At 39.5% G+C, this 15,391-nt stretch overlaps 2 protein-coding genes across 2 annotated transcripts in view; both read right to left on the bottom strand.

The window, feature by feature from the left end:
- Nucleotides 1-4,165: 4,165 nt before the first annotated feature.
- CCER1 (coiled-coil glutamate rich protein 1) lies at nucleotides 4,166-8,140 on the bottom strand. Its single transcript, XM_082419037.1, has one exon. The coding sequence runs from the start codon at nucleotides 7,654-7,656 to the stop codon at nucleotides 6,478-6,480; it is 1,179 nt and encodes a 392-aa protein (XP_082275163.1). The 5' UTR covers nucleotides 7,657-8,140; the 3' UTR covers nucleotides 4,166-6,477.
- A 110-nt stretch (nucleotides 8,141-8,250) lies between these two features.
- Nucleotides 8,251-15,391, bottom strand: part of EPYC (epiphycan) — a 73,927-nt gene continuing 66,786 nt past the window's right edge. The window contains exon 6 of the mRNA XM_082419183.1: nucleotides 8,251-14,519. Coding sequence (XP_082275309.1) covers nucleotides 14,349-14,519 — 171 coding nt within the window. The 3' untranslated portion in view covers nucleotides 8,251-14,348. The remainder of the gene's footprint in view (nucleotides 14,520-15,391) is intronic.

Below are 15,391 nucleotides of genomic sequence, written 5' to 3'. Positions count from 1 at the left end.
ATTATAATCTCTCAGTTCAAGGGAATGTTACAATCAATAGAAAATCACAAATAACACAATTATATATAGCAGCATTCTATATTCCATTTGCATCTGGTAGTGCTATTTAATGATAAATGCCGTATGAATAATCAAATCTACTAGTGATTTTTGTGAGAATTGATAAATTAACATCAGTTAAAAGTCTTAAATTACTAGAACTAAAAGTAACATGCTAAAATCTAAATATATTCATAGGAGGGAATATTCAAATATTTCATGATAACATAGTATCAATCATAAAAAGTTCAAATGCCATATGAAAACATCAGAAGATGCTAATATCAATGGTTTATCTTTAGGTGTAGCACAAGACAGAACCTTCAATAATGTGGTTATATTATGAACGTTAACCAGTTATCTTATACACATAAAATTACCTACAAATTTTATGAATATTTTCCTACAGTAAAATTTTGATTTTACTTTAATTATAGATGAACAGCACCACAACAGTATCTTAGGCTAATTTATTCCACTCAGGTATTTTTTTCCCACCAAATATGTGTATGTTGGTACACATATACATAAAAATATTAATCAACAATTTGTTAGATGGTCATTATATGAATTATATAAGCTATTAAACTACTACTAACAATTATAATTGTGACGGAGATATCAGTATTTCTTCCTTAGGTACTGTTGTTACCGACCGCACACTGAAGAGACTATATTTTTTTCTACCCTCTTTGGAACTCAGGTTAAGCTTATTAAAGGAAATTTTGTTCCTAGAAAGATTGTTTTAAATAAGACAAGAGGGAGATATGTTCCAATAATACTGTACAGTGGACCCACAACTTTGAACTCAGAATAGAGGACTTTAAGTCCCGAAACAATTTACTTCTTTAAATTGCAGGTCCTTGATCTGTAAAAGGAAAATAAAGCATTAGTTCATAGTGTGGTTATATGTGATAATGCATGTTAAAATCTTGCATATACTTAAATGTTTTCTGAATTCTTAGATCTCTGTTCTGAATAGCTTTTGTGTTCTGCATAAGTGGCTTATAGTAGGTATTTAATATTTATTGAAATTTTCACTATCTTCAGGTATAGCATAAGACAGAACCTTCCTCTTTAAGCATTATGATACATGCATTTTGATTTTGAAAAGATACATTGCCTGTATGGGAAGGAATGATCTTGACTTGAGTGGTTAATTCTTAGCTCTAGCTATTAGAGTATTAATGTCAGCCATAAAAAGAAAGGAAACATCATGACCTGGTAGTAAGGGGAGGAGATAAAGGACAGAAAGTGTACTTGGGGAATGAGTTCAGCTCTAGAGATTTAAGTGGTTTTCACAGTCCTGCACAATGAAATGTGCAGCTCAAAGTAATGTATCTGACTACAGTTATCCAAGAGAAAACAAGACAGTTAGTGAATCGTTTTGTTAGTTATCTTGTTAGATATTACATTTATACTTGCTCTAATTACTAACAGGTGACTTTTAGATACCAGATGTCAGTGGTATCATCTGTGCATGTATTAAATACTTATTATAACTGGTAGATATTGAATATATCACTGTTCTGAGTGTGTGGTAAGCACTGACCCATTTAATCATCATAATCTCATTTACTACCATGAGGTAGATACTATAGATGAGGAAAATGAGAAGCTGAAATTTCAAGAATATGCCTTAGGTCACACAAGTAGTAAATAACAGAAGTTTTGAACCCATAAGCCACAGTCTCAATCATTAAATTCCCAAGAGGGCTCTACGATGGATCAAAACCCCACAGAGCTTCTAGGTTTTTAAGGTGTATGCACATCACTTAGACGTCTTTATACAAAGCAGATTCTAATTCAGTAGGTCTGAGCGATTGGCATTTCTAACAAGCTGTCAGGTGATGCCCCTAATGCTGGTCCATGGACCGCAGCTTCAATATCAAGGCGCCAGGGCACTGCATTTGCAAATTTTTTTTTTAACCAGAAATCAAAACCGAATTTCCAGGACAAGCTGGTTCGTGCTTAGTTCAGTTAGTAACAACTATAATATCTAGATATCTCAGTCCAACAAAACTACAGTGAGATGAGGTTTCCTGAGCCTTGTTAATGGATCGAGACTGACCTAATGTTCAGAAATTGAGATGATGTAAATTTTGGAGACTAAACCCTTGTCGGTCACATCATTAGCAAATATTTTCTCCCATTCTGTGGGTTGTCTTTTCATTTTGTTTATGGTTTCTTTTGCTGTACAAAAGCTTTTGAGTCCCATTTGTTTATTTTTCTTTCCATTACTCCGGGAGATGGATCGAAAAAAATATTGCTGCGAATAATGCCATTTGCAGCAACATGGATGGACCTAGAGATTGTCATACTGAGTGAAGTAAGTCAGAGAAAGAGAAATATCTTATATCACTTATATGTGGAATCTGAAAAAAAGTTATACAAATGAACTTATTTACGAAAAAGAAACAGACTCACAGACTTAGAGAACCAATTTATGGCTACTGGAGGCGGGGGGGAAGGATGGGGGGGAGGGATAGTTAGGGAGTTTGGGATTGACATGTACACACTGCTCTATTTAAAATGGATAACCAACAAGGGCCTACTGTATAGCACAGGGAATTCTACTCAATATTATGTAACAACCTAAATGGGAAAAGAATTTGAAAAAGAATAGATACATGTATATGTATAACTGAATCACTTTGCTGTACACCTGAAACTAACACAACATTGTTAATCAACTAGACTCCGATATAAAATAGAACGATTTAAAAAAGGAAAAAATAAAATAAATACATAAATAAAAGAAATTGAGATGGTGGCTTTGACGATAAAATGTAGTTTTGTGTACAGTAACAGTGATTTAACAGTATATAATGAAGTCTTTCCTAAATATTTGGTTATTTGGTCTTCACAATCGTTGTGAGTGGTAATAAGGTAGGACAACTACGTCTGAGGAAACAGAGACCCAAGACTACCACCACCGCTCTCAGGCAGCAGTGACAACATACAGATGCCCAAACTCTTCTCTTCCATCAGCTGACCCTGAGGTCGAGCTATGTTCCATTAACTGGCTGAAAGTTAAATAGAGGTAGAAAAATGTTAATACTGAAACAGCTAAGATACAGCCATATTCTGATTTTGCTTTAAATACACAGATAATCAAGGCCAAAATGATTCAGAAGCATTAATATTAAGAGTAATTTTCAATTGTGATTATGTTAATTTGAACCTGTAAAAATACAAACAATTTAGCCACATATATCATTTTATTATGCTGTTAAAATCAGAATTAAACTGAAGAAGCTATTTTCTCATCCTATTTACTCCCTCACCCCAAGACCACCTAAGGGGTGATATCATATTCTTCCCAGACTCTGTGGGTTTGGTATAGCTGGGTTATTTAACCTCTTGTGTTTATTTTCATGGAACTAAATATGTTGGAATAACTCTTGTCCTCGTATGCAGATGTTATAAAATTTTATGAAACCATACTCAGAATTCAGAGTTGATCTCTAAATGTCAAGTGTATTTACCATCCTTAGAAGACTAATATTTTCACAGAAAAAAAAAAAAATCCCTTTAAGTTACTGTGGAGTCAAAGTAATGAAGATAAATCAAGAAACGCTGTCAGTCACGGGAAAGGAAAATACCAGAATCTCTCATGTAAAAACACCTGAGAAGAGACGGCAAACCTAGGCCTTCTAAATATATTTATGATTTATTAAGTTATTTTTCCGACAGTTGACAAAGGAAATAATACTTCCATTCTTGAAAGACATGGCTAAGTGGCACCTCATTAGCATTGTGTCCACTCAAGTTTGAAATGATTTTGAGAATGAGAATTTTTTAAAAATTGTGAATTTTCTTCAAGCATACTTACCTCTGAAACTAAAGACGGGGTTTATTCTGAGCCATGGTAACACTGATACTCCTGAATCATCATCAGGCGGTGTGGAGCATCTCCAGGGAGCCCCAGTCATGCTGAGCAGCAATGCCTAGGACCCTGTCACTACATGGTAGTGGGTGGGTAGGTCTCTGAAAAGTGTAATAGGTGTACTGGGATGTCTAACCCTCCCATGCCCCGACTTGATTTAATCACTTCACATCAGCCTTCAGGGTTAGTAAGGGGACCATCACAGTATGTGGCTAATAAAAAAAAATGAGTTCATCAATGACTAATTGTTTTCTCCTTTCATTAATTTTTTTGCTGGTGTCTATTCAGAAGATATGGATAGTGCAGAAATGAGCAGGTAATATGGCTTCTGCCTACCGCTCTCACTTCTCATTGGCCACTCCTTCAGGACGCTGTTGTCCTTCTGTCCTCAGTTCCTCAAAGGCACCAAGCTCCTCCCAGCTCTCAGCGGCCTTTAGCCTCAAGGCTCCCTCTGCCCACAGTAAACATCCCCAGCTTCACTCTTGGGTTCCCTTGTCATATATCCTTTCATAATAGTGTGTTTCCTTTAGAATTCTTGCAATGACTAATTTGTCTAACTTCATTTAGTGTCTGTCCTTTCAACTAAACTACAAGCAGCATGAGAGTGGGGATTTTGCTTACTCACCACTGTATCCTTATCACTATTCACTGTGCTTGGCCCCTAGTAGTTCCATAATTATTTGTTAAATAATGGTTCCTGAACGAAACCCTTGAGGCACTGCTCATATTTGCATCCCTTCCAATGACTACTGGGTAATGTCTTGCGTATGTGGAGGCAGTTAGTGTGTGCTGAATTTTGTAATGTAAAAGTGGAATCTTTTATAAGAATAGCTTGAGGATTGTCCTGATATGACTGTGAAGAAATTCAGTCCTGAATGAAAGTGTTTCTTTAATGAGAACTTAGTGATTGAGGATCATGGGTGAAGTATTTTGGGACTATGGCTTGTAAGGATTTATTGATCAATATCAGCAGCAGGATTCTTGGTTTCCCCCTGTGCATTAGAAATGCATAATGAGTGGTCAGTTTTATACTACTTTTATAGGTCACTCAAAAATTGCATCTTGTAGCAAATAGTGATTTCTTAAGAGTATAATAAATGTTTGGTTATTCACTGCTGTAGTTTGGAGGGTTTGGTGTGATTTTAAAAATCCCACAATGTTTGTGTGAGTTTTTCTTCTTATGTTCATCCTGTTGGCCACTGAAGTATTGCTGAATAAGAGGTATGATATTTAAAAAATAAGAAGTGAGAAGCAGTTTCATTCAACACTTTAATTATTTTATTATTTATTTTTTAACAGTTTAAGCTTATCACCCCTGAAAGCTGCAATAAAATCAGCATCCAGGCAAGATATCACCCTAGAGTGTTCTCTTCACTAAATACTAAATTATGGTTCAAACTATACTTAGAAGTATAGTTTGTCAAAAGATGTAATTTTTGAGAAGTGGGGCTCAATTTTTTCATCTAAGGATATTCTGGAAATATGCTATGGCTGGAACCTTTATTAAGTTATGAGTATTAAGGGTCCAAGAAGAATGGTATTACTTCCTAAAAATGTTTGAATAAAAGCTGTTTTTTTGAGTGATGAATTCTCCGTAGGTAATTGTTTAGACATTAGAAACTAGCTCACGCAGGCTTGCGCTTAAACATATTGGTTTTACTCTCCTTTATAAGGAAGACAACTGGGAAAGAAATTTAAAAAAAAGATATTCCACCCCCAAAAGGCCAATCATCTTTAAAAAAAAAAAATCCATTCTGCAAAAACTATTTTTATTATTCCTGTGAACTTATGACAAGGAATATATCCAGGAAGAAGGCTTCAAAATCTATGTTCCACTGTTTGCAGTTTCCTTGGATTTTAACTAGGTGTGCAAGTTGACTTCCGACCACGGGGAATCCTCTCCATTCGTGGATTTATGGATTGCTGAGGCCATGGCAGATAACCAGCTCCACAGAAGCAACTTCACGTTCTTCTGAGGAAGAGCCATAGCACTGTGGAACAAGGAATATAAATGAGCGATGCCACAAGAGACTGCAAATGGGGTTACCAAGATACAACCCTCAAAAATGGGCTCTGAAGGTGGAAAAAGTACAAGAAAAAAAAATTAAAATAGGCGTTTTAAAAAGGTTTCAGCTATCATGTTAAGAGCACTGATGGACATTCAATAGACACGGCACATGCTTCTTAGGCATGGAATGTATAAATCTGTTATAAAAAGAAACATTTTCAGCATTGCCAGAATTTAAAAACAAAAGCCAAAAACCTCAAGCATCTAGAGGGGAAAACACCAAATGAAACTATTCAAACTGTAGTAATGAATATTTGGCCTTTAATCGTTTCCAGTTAAATTATATTTGAAAGCTCCCCCTCCCTCACTCATAGTCATACACAAACACACCAATTTCTAAACGTTTTATAATGGCCAAAGAAGGGGTTTACATAGATATGTTTATTAATGGAACTCTTTTTTTAATTAGTTTTTAATAAGTTGCTAATTCATTTTAGCCTCACATCAGTTCCATCTCATTCCTCAGTCCCTTTCCTGATGTCTAACAGTTAATGTCCTGTACCATGAGGAGAGCTTCCTGTGGCACTTTGGGAATTATCTGTTTTGGGTTTAAATTAGTACAGTTTATAAAGTTCTCTCTCTCTTCTTCCGCCCCCACGAGGATCGATAAAGGCATTTCCAGAGGCAAACGATTCTCTTCCTCCCTCCGCTCATCCTCCTGCAGCCCCTCCTCTTCCTCTTGCAGCCCCTCCTCTTCCTCCTCCTCCCCCTCCTCCGCAGAGTCAGACTCTTCGACCTCCTCTTCACCCTTGGCCTCTGCTTCTGCATCCTCCTCCTCGCTCTCCAACCCCTTGCCATCACACTCCTCCTCGTCACACCCCTCCTCCTCATCGTCATCGTTTTTCTCCTCTTCCTCTACCAGCTGTGGGTTTGGAGACTGGTTTTCCCCATCCGGGTCAGGACTGAAGGCTAGAGAAGGATTCTGCCCAAAGCTGTACAAAGTTTCCCGCAGCTCCGCGTCTTCCTCGCCACCGCTGGGGGGCGCATCGTTTCCGAAGGAGCCGGCCGGGGACGCGGTGCCGCCCGCCTGGGCCTGCTGCGCGCGCAGCGCCTCCTGCTGCCGCATATCCTCGTAGATCTGGTTCATGATGAACTGGGTGGTGTTCCGCGGCGCCCGCAGGCCGGGTACCCGCCACCTGGACAGGTTGACCGGCCGCAGCAGCGTGCTCAGATCCTCTGAAGGGCTCCTCTGGAAGGAGCGGCGAGGGTCGCGGTGCAGGCCGCGGCCCCGGCGGCCCCAGTGCTTCTTCCTGCCCGGGGGCCTCGCCCAGCCGGGGTTCCAGGGCCCGCGCCAGCAGGAGCAGCAGCAAAGGCAGAATGGGTGCAGGCCGTACACCTGGATCACTTGCGCCCGGCCAGGGGGCTTCCGGAATCCCTCCGGAGGTGGGTGCCAGGGTCCTCCCCAGCGCCCCCAATTAGAATACACGGCCCAAGAGGGACGTCTGGGTGGCTGGAACCAAGGTCCTGAGCCGTGCTGTTGCTTCGGCTGTTTCCTCGGGGGCTCATACTCGGCCTTGGGACCATAGCGATGCCACCACCTATAAACTGGAGCGCCCCTGCGCCTTCGATGGCAGGAAGACCAGGTGCTTAATGGGGCAGAGGACGCCCCCCCGCGGCCCAGGTTAAGAGGATCCTCTTTGCTATCGAGGGGCTGGGTCATGATTCAGGGAGCTCCGAGAGGTCTAAACGGAAGCGTCCTAGAAGCTGCCGTCAAGTTTGGCCAGATCTGACGGTCGGAAGAGCCTCGTGTCTCTCTCTCTCTCTGCGCAGCACCACGTGCCTGCCGCTGGGATCACGCCTTTCTCTCCAAAAGGACCCCTCTTCTCTGCTCGCTCGATCGTTCTTCCACGTAATCTCTGGCCCTTGGCACCCAGGTTGTCTCGTCCAGGTGAGTTTGGGTGGGACTGGGACTGGGTAAGGATGGTGGGGGAGGAAGCTGCTGGTGGGCGACGCGCAGTGAGACCCGCTCCCGGGTCCCACACACCCCCGCCTCACTGGAGGCTCGGGCTGGGGACGGGAGAGGCAGGGGTTGCGCGTTACCTTGCTGCTCCCTCTCAACCCAGGTGCTTCACCGTCACCGTCTCGGCTAGACTGAGGCAGGGTGGGCAACGGCAGCCTTTAAATACCGGCCAGGGGCCCCGCGCGCCACCGCATCCTTGGTTGCCCCGGGAGACAGCCAATTGGGCTTGAGGTCGTTCTCCCTGGGCGTGGAGTTGGGGTTACGCCCAGAACGAGGTTGCCCATGAACATTCGCAGGGGGCTTGTGACGCAGTTCTTGAGGGAGGTGGCGAGGGGCGGGAGGCTGGGTTTGTGCTGCCCACATTAGGAAACGGTTGAGGCAGTTTATTTGATCCCTTAAACCACCTGGAGGTGCGAGGTTGTAGAAGATGGACCTTCGGCTGAACCCAGAGGCGGGGGTTGGGGAAGAATTTGTGTATCGAAAAACAATATCCTACACCTTTGGGGCGACCCAGGGGGTAAAGAGAAAGCCCTCGGAGTCAGAAAACTGGGCCCCACTCCTTACCTTGTGGTCTGTGCCCACTCTTCTAAATCCTAGGAGCTCTGTGTCAACGTACCTGAAACAAGACGGCAAACGTTTATTGCGTGTGCTTACTGCGCGCAGGTGGGCTCATGGCACATAATCCTCACACCTACTCAGGGAGGTAGGCATTGTTACCACATCTCATAGATTAGGAAACGAAATTAATCTACCTAAGACAGTGGGACTGATGAATTTCAGGGCTAGTATTTAAAGCTGAGCCTGTTTGACCTCAGAGTCCAAATTGTCAATGAGATTACTATACTACACGGCCCAAGCACCTTAAATAGCACTCTGGTGATGAGTACAAGGAATCTGTATGGACAAGCAGTTTACTAATTGTAACATATGCAAAACATATGTCCGTTGATTAAACATTACCAGGGTGTATACCGTGGGTTTCTACCTAAGAATGCTAGTATGCCAATTACATTTTTCCTTTTGTTAACCAGACAGTGTGGTACCTTGGGAGCCTTTATAGTATTAAGGTTAAGAATATGGGCTTTGATTTAAATAGACAAAAGCCTACCCTGAATGATACTATATGGGTACAAGTCATTATACGTTTATCCGAATCTGTAGAATGTACAACATCAAGAGTGACCCCTAATGTAAACTATGGACTTTTGGTGATAATGATGTGTCAATGTAGGTTCATTATTAACAAAGGTACCACTCTGGTGGAGGATGTTTATAATGGAGGAGGCTCTGTATGAGTCGGGGGAGAGAGTGTATGAGGAATCTCTGAACCTTCTTCTCAGTTTTGCTGTGAATCTAAAACTGCTCTAAAAAACAAGGTCTATTTAAAAGTAGAGGTGTTTCAACTTCAACTCACCAGTTCACCTCTGGAAGCCTCCAGTTCCTTACCCATACCATGAGTACAGTTAGAGTGCCTGCTCCAAAGAGTTATGTTAAGGATTAAGTAAGGTATTGATTAAAGCACTTAGCACAGGTACCCTGTGAGCACTCAGTAAATGTGAAGTATCATCATTATCATATTTACATGCTTTAGGACTTGTAAAGAAATTGATACAGTATACGTAAAGATAACTCACCCTGTGCCTGATGCAAAAATAGACATCCCCATCCTTGTGTCCTTTTCTTGTCCCACTTTTGAGAGACATCAAGGAAGTGCTACCAGCCTTGATCCTACAGAAAACCACTGAGTATATCTCCTTATCACCTTCCTGTGTTGAGTGGAATTGTGCAAAAATGGAACACTGCCCACTGGGAACCTGAGTCCATACAAGCTTCCATTGAATGATAGAGAAGCAAAATTAGGGGAAGTTCTGATGCTTGCAAAGGTCATTTATGCCTTCCTGCTTGAAAATTGAGAACAGTACATGGATTCTTGGTTCAGCCCTCCACCCTTTGCTGTGGGACCTATAGATTCCACAGGCATCATTCAAGTTCATTTGCTCTGTGGTTTGCTGAGGAGACAAGCCTGCTTGACTCAAAGTGCAGAATGCTGACATTTTTAGCCTCCAATGTCTCTTTTTGGATGGAGACTCACACACTTGGCCTCAGCCTCTGATCTGCTTAACTTGAAACGGAATGGTGATAATTCAGATTTATTTTTCTAAGAATATACTTGGTATATGATATTGAGTTTGAATTAAGAGCTTTAGAAATTGAACATGTTGCTTAGTGGAATTCCCATCAATTTCTTCTTTTTTTTAAAAAAGATTAACTCACAGGTAATTAAGGACATCATTTTTTTGAACAGTTGATGTGAACTTTATACCAATAATACTGGCTTTATACACTTTTTTCATGGTGAGATATATATCTTTCATATTCATCCTCCCTATTAAAAAACATTAACGCAGGATTGTCTTGTGCTACTCTTTCTTAAGAGAAGCAGCAAATTACAATTTATGTTTATTGGTTTTTTCAATAGATTGACATTATAATACAGATTGTTCATGTACTGGTAAATCACCCAAGAAAATTAGCACCAGAACATGTTAAACACCACCGTCAGAAATGCAACTAAGAAATTTTAAAGACTTTTAAAATTGACCCATACTCTTTAAGTACTGCAAAATGAATTATTTTGATTCAACATTAAAATATAACACACCGTGTTTTTATGTATTGTATTCATTTATATTGCTACATAAAAAGTTCCCACAAACTTAGTTACTTAAAACAACTTACATTTGTTATCTCAGAGTTTCCAAGGATCCTGGAACAGCTTAGTTGTGTCCTCTGCTCAGGGTCTCACCAGGGCTGTGGTCAAAGCATTTGGCCGTTTGGGTTCTCATCCTGCAGCTCAATTCGGGAAAATCTGCTCCCAAGATTATTCATGTTCTTGGCAGATTTGTTTCCTTGTGGCTGTATAGCTGAGGGCCACACCCTTTAGCTGTGTGTTGGCTGAAGGAAGCCTTCAGGTTTCGAGGCAACCTGCAGGTCCTCGAGGACAGCAGTGGTTCTAGTGGCTGCCCACAGTTCCCTTCCATGGGCTTCCTCAGCATGGCTGCTCACCCCATCAAGCCAGCCGAGAGCATCTCCTTAGTGCTTCCTAGCACAATGAATACACACACACACCCACACACACACACACGTGTGTATCATAATCACGGAGCTTGACTTTTGTGACATCCATCACCTTTGCCATATCCTATTGGTTAGAAGCAAGGCCCAGGTCCTACCAGCACTCAAGGAGAGAGGGTTACACAAAAGCATGAACACCAAGAGGCAGGAAATCATTGGGGATCAACCTAGAGTCTGTTTGCCACATGTTTCAAGTCAATGCAGTAAAATATGTCCTTCATATTAACTAGTTACAACTTTATTTGGGAGATTTTAATGATATTGTTGCATTTTGAAATTCTGGTAAGTGCCATGTGACAGCATTGGTTTTGCTATGCTTTATGTTATTCAGAGCATTATGTTGTTAAGTTGAAAACACTGCAATCTTGGTGTTGATTTTTGTGCATTTGGGTGACTTGAAAAGAATGAATCCTAACACTTGATGGCAGTAGTAACTCGTTCAAAATTCAGTCAGTGAAAGTCCTTATTTGAAAGAAACTATGTGAAGTTAGACCCTTTATAAATATATTTGATCACGAATACCTTATTTAAATTACTCCAGGTTGCCAATATTAATTATTATTTATTCTAGTGTGGTGGCATTGGGTATATTTATTAGAGTTTAGTATTTTTTGACTGGCTTTTGGAACTCAAACCTCAGCTAATTAAACTTGTAAATAAAATTCTTTAGAGAAAAGTTGGATATACCTGATACATTTGTCAGAGAAATGAAATACAACAAGTATTTCAGATTTATCTTTGTAACCAATGCATTGCTATGTTGTACGAAAAATAATGTCAATAGAACTCATTTTATGCACTCTCAAAAACCTGCCTTTTTCCACTGTGAATATAATCATTTAATTTAAAACCATCTAGCAGTTCCAGAGGCTAAATACAAGGTATTAAGCCTTTCTGACTTTTTGAAAGTGAGAAAAAAGGGATTTAAAATTACTCATTGCTTTCTCTTCATAATTTGGGAAGTTGTGGGGTTAGTTTGCAAATTGGTGAGGCATGTTGTGCATCAGGGAATACCACTGCAGTATTTTTGAAACATTTATGAATTCTCATATTATTTAAGTAAATTAGGAAGAGAAAATTAACTTTGTAATGAGATAACTACAAAGACAATGTTGCTACAGATTTAAAGAGAAGTAAGGATGTGAATTTTACACTCATAATAGTACTATGTGTAGGTATTATTTGCTATCGTCCTTTGAAAATATTACTAACCCTATAATAACTCAGGGTTTTCAGAGGATTAACACAACACATTTTAGGCCTGTCATCTGAAAAACCTGTGTATTCAGTAAGAATTACTTAGGAATTTTAAATGGAAATGTTTGCTTATAAATAGTTTTAAAGTACACTGTAATACGGGGCAATAAAATGCAGTGTCCTCCCTTTTGGAAAATAACCTGTAATATTTAGAGAAAAGTAAATGTGTGTAGCAAATTCATAAAGAAAAAAACGTTGTCATTAAAAAAAAGGATTGTATTTAATCAGGGATCAGTTTTAGAGTTTTGGAGGCTAGGATGTCCAAGATCAAAGTCTCAGCTGATTTGGTTTCTAATGGGAGCTCTCTCCCTGGCTTGCACATGGCTGACTTCTCATTATGTCCTCACATGGCTTTTCCTTAGTGCATGTGCACGTACATAAACACGCACACACACACACACACACACAGAGTAATCTCTTTTCCTTCCTCTTCTTATAAGAGCACAAATCCCATCATGAGGGCCCTATCTCATGACCTCATCTAACCCTAATTAAACTTCCAAAGGCCCCATCTCCAAGCACCATCACGTTGAGGGTTAGAGCTTCCACGTATGAATTCTGGGGGTAAACATTCAGTTCATAACAACTTCTCTGTCCAGCCTGTACACCACTTTCTTGTATTATAAAACAGGGAAAAGTCACATTCATAGTATTTGAGGCGGGACAGTGGGGTGGAATAGGATAGGCCTTTGGAGTCAGCCCTTAATCCAGGGCAAATTATTTAAGCTCTGTCTCTGATCTGTGACTTGGAATAGTCATTACTATCTCCAGCTCCTAAGATGTTGTGAATTAATACATGCAGAACACCTTAGTAGATGCCTGGTATGTATTTTGTGTCCGAGAATTGGCTCCTATTATAACAATGTACCTCCATGTAATGGGCTGATATGTGTTGTTCAGAATCAGTAGAGCTGTATGTGCTGATCTGACAAAAATCACCAAGAAATATTTTTAAGTGAAACAAGCAAGGTGCAGAATAGTGATTATCTTTTGTGCTTAAAAATCCATGTTTACATGTACTGATACATACATATTGGTGGTATATATATACATGTAGCAAGCGCATACACTTTTCTGTAAAAAAGGGGGAATTATTTATGTGCAAGTTTTTGTTTCTTATGGAAAACTTGATAAAAGTATGCAAGAAACCATTGACTACTTCTAAGGAGTGGAGCTTAGGGTTTGCTGCTGGAAGGAAACTCACATTTCATTGTATACTCTTTTGTTATCTTTCAATTTTTAAGCAAGTGCCTGTATTATTATCATACATTTCAGAAAGATCAACTTTTTCTAGAAGGTACTCCTCAACTTCTTCCCTACTGTGATTTTCATATCATTGTTTATGTTTTCCATTTTGTATATTTTATTTTCTTCACAGGCACAGAAATATGCCAAGTAACTAGTCAGTTTAGGAAAGGTCTAAAATGAGTTGGCAGGTCTTTAAGATGATAAAATATTTTTCAAATACTGAAGCTATGTGTATTATTGTGGTTATTTGCACGTTGTGATTATAATGAATATTTTTCCACAAAGCCATTATAATTTTCAAATATTTTTATTCTTTTCTTCATTTTCTTTAATGAATTTGAAAAAAGAAACATGCTTTAGTGAAAAAAAAAGAGAAAACTTTAATTAAAAACATTTAAATCTTGGCAATATACCTAAAATGTTAATTTTTAATTTTTATTATATGATTAATTTAAAATTATAGAGAATATGAGTCCCTAAAACTTGCAAATTACATGTGATATATAAGAATATCTGTGAAATATTTTCTTTTAGTTTTCCTCTTTCTGTACATCTTTTAGTTTATTCCTGATTCATCTCCTGTTTTCTTAGATTACTAAGTTGCTATCATATATTAAAACTTTTAGCCGTTTTTTATGTAATTAATCTTTCAGAACACATTTTGAAATTATCATGCTGAGTTTTCTTTTGGAAGAGAGCGGTAAGAATTGTTTTGTTATAGCAGGCATCATAACGCTGACCATTATCTGAAATTAGACAAGACTCCCAATAGGCAAACGAGGTAGGCACATGTATGCTTGAGGAGTTTTGCTGAGATTGATAGGGTTTCCATCCAATCGAATATCCTCTAGTGCCTTACGAATGTAAGTCAAATTTTTAACATTGCAGAAGGTATCTTCATGCATCTCCAGAATGTTGTTATTCTAAAAAAGATTAAAATAAATGATTAGACATGATATAACATATTCTTAGTATTGATTAATAAATAGTCCATTTTGCTTCACCCTTGTTTTTACTCTTTCATTCCTTCTGTCATCCAAAACTGCACGTTATGTGTTTATTATACATCAAGCACTTTCTAAGCAGTGGGGATAAATCAATTAACACAATACACAAGTACGGAGCTTGTACTTCAGTAATGGGAATATACAATAAGGAGGTGAAAAAACAAATTTAAAGAAAACAAGTTATTTCCGAAAACGATGTGAACTCAGAAGAAAGGATGGTAACTGTGACAAGTTATCTTAAGAGGCAACAGTGGAGCTGAGCATGGAGTGACAAGGAGACATGGGCATGGAGAGAGCTGAGGCAAGAATATCCCAGGCAGAGAGAACACCAAGTTCCAATTCTGAGTAATTAGTATGGAAAGTTTAAGAATGGGAAAAAAGGGGCTTCCCTGGTGGCACAGTGGTTGAGAATCTGCCTGCCAATGCAGGGGACACGGGTTCGAGCCCTGGTCCGGGAAGATCCCACATGCCGCGGAGCAACTGGGCCCGTGAGCCACAATTACTGAGCCTGCGCGTCTGGAGCCTGTGCTCCGCAACAAGAGAGGCCGCGACAGTGCCTCGCGCACCACGGTGAGGAGTGGCCCCCACTTGCTGCAACTAGAGAAAGCCCTCGAACAGAAACGAAGACCCAAAACAGCCATAAATAAATAAATAAATAAATTAATTAATTAATTAATTTAAAAAAAAGAAATCAAAGCCTGAGTTAAAAAAAAAAAAAAAGAATGGGAAAAAAGTCAACATAGCTGAAGTGAAGTGAGGGAGAGAGTGAGCAAATATCAGAAAGATAT

The sequence above is a fragment of the Balaenoptera physalus genome (assembly GCF_965194825.1).
Source record: "Balaenoptera physalus genome assembly, chromosome: 13".
NCBI lineage: Eukaryota > Metazoa > Chordata > Mammalia > Artiodactyla > Balaenopteridae > Balaenoptera > Balaenoptera physalus.
The sequence above is the reverse complement of the archived record's forward strand: the minus strand, read 5'-3'. Positions and strand labels throughout refer to the sequence as shown.

Bases quoted from the DNA above. Each gene is read 5' to 3' on its own strand.
- CCER1 (XM_082419037.1), bottom strand. From the start codon at position 7,656: ATGACCCAGCCCCTCGATAGCAAAGAGGATCCTCTTAACCTGGGCCGC.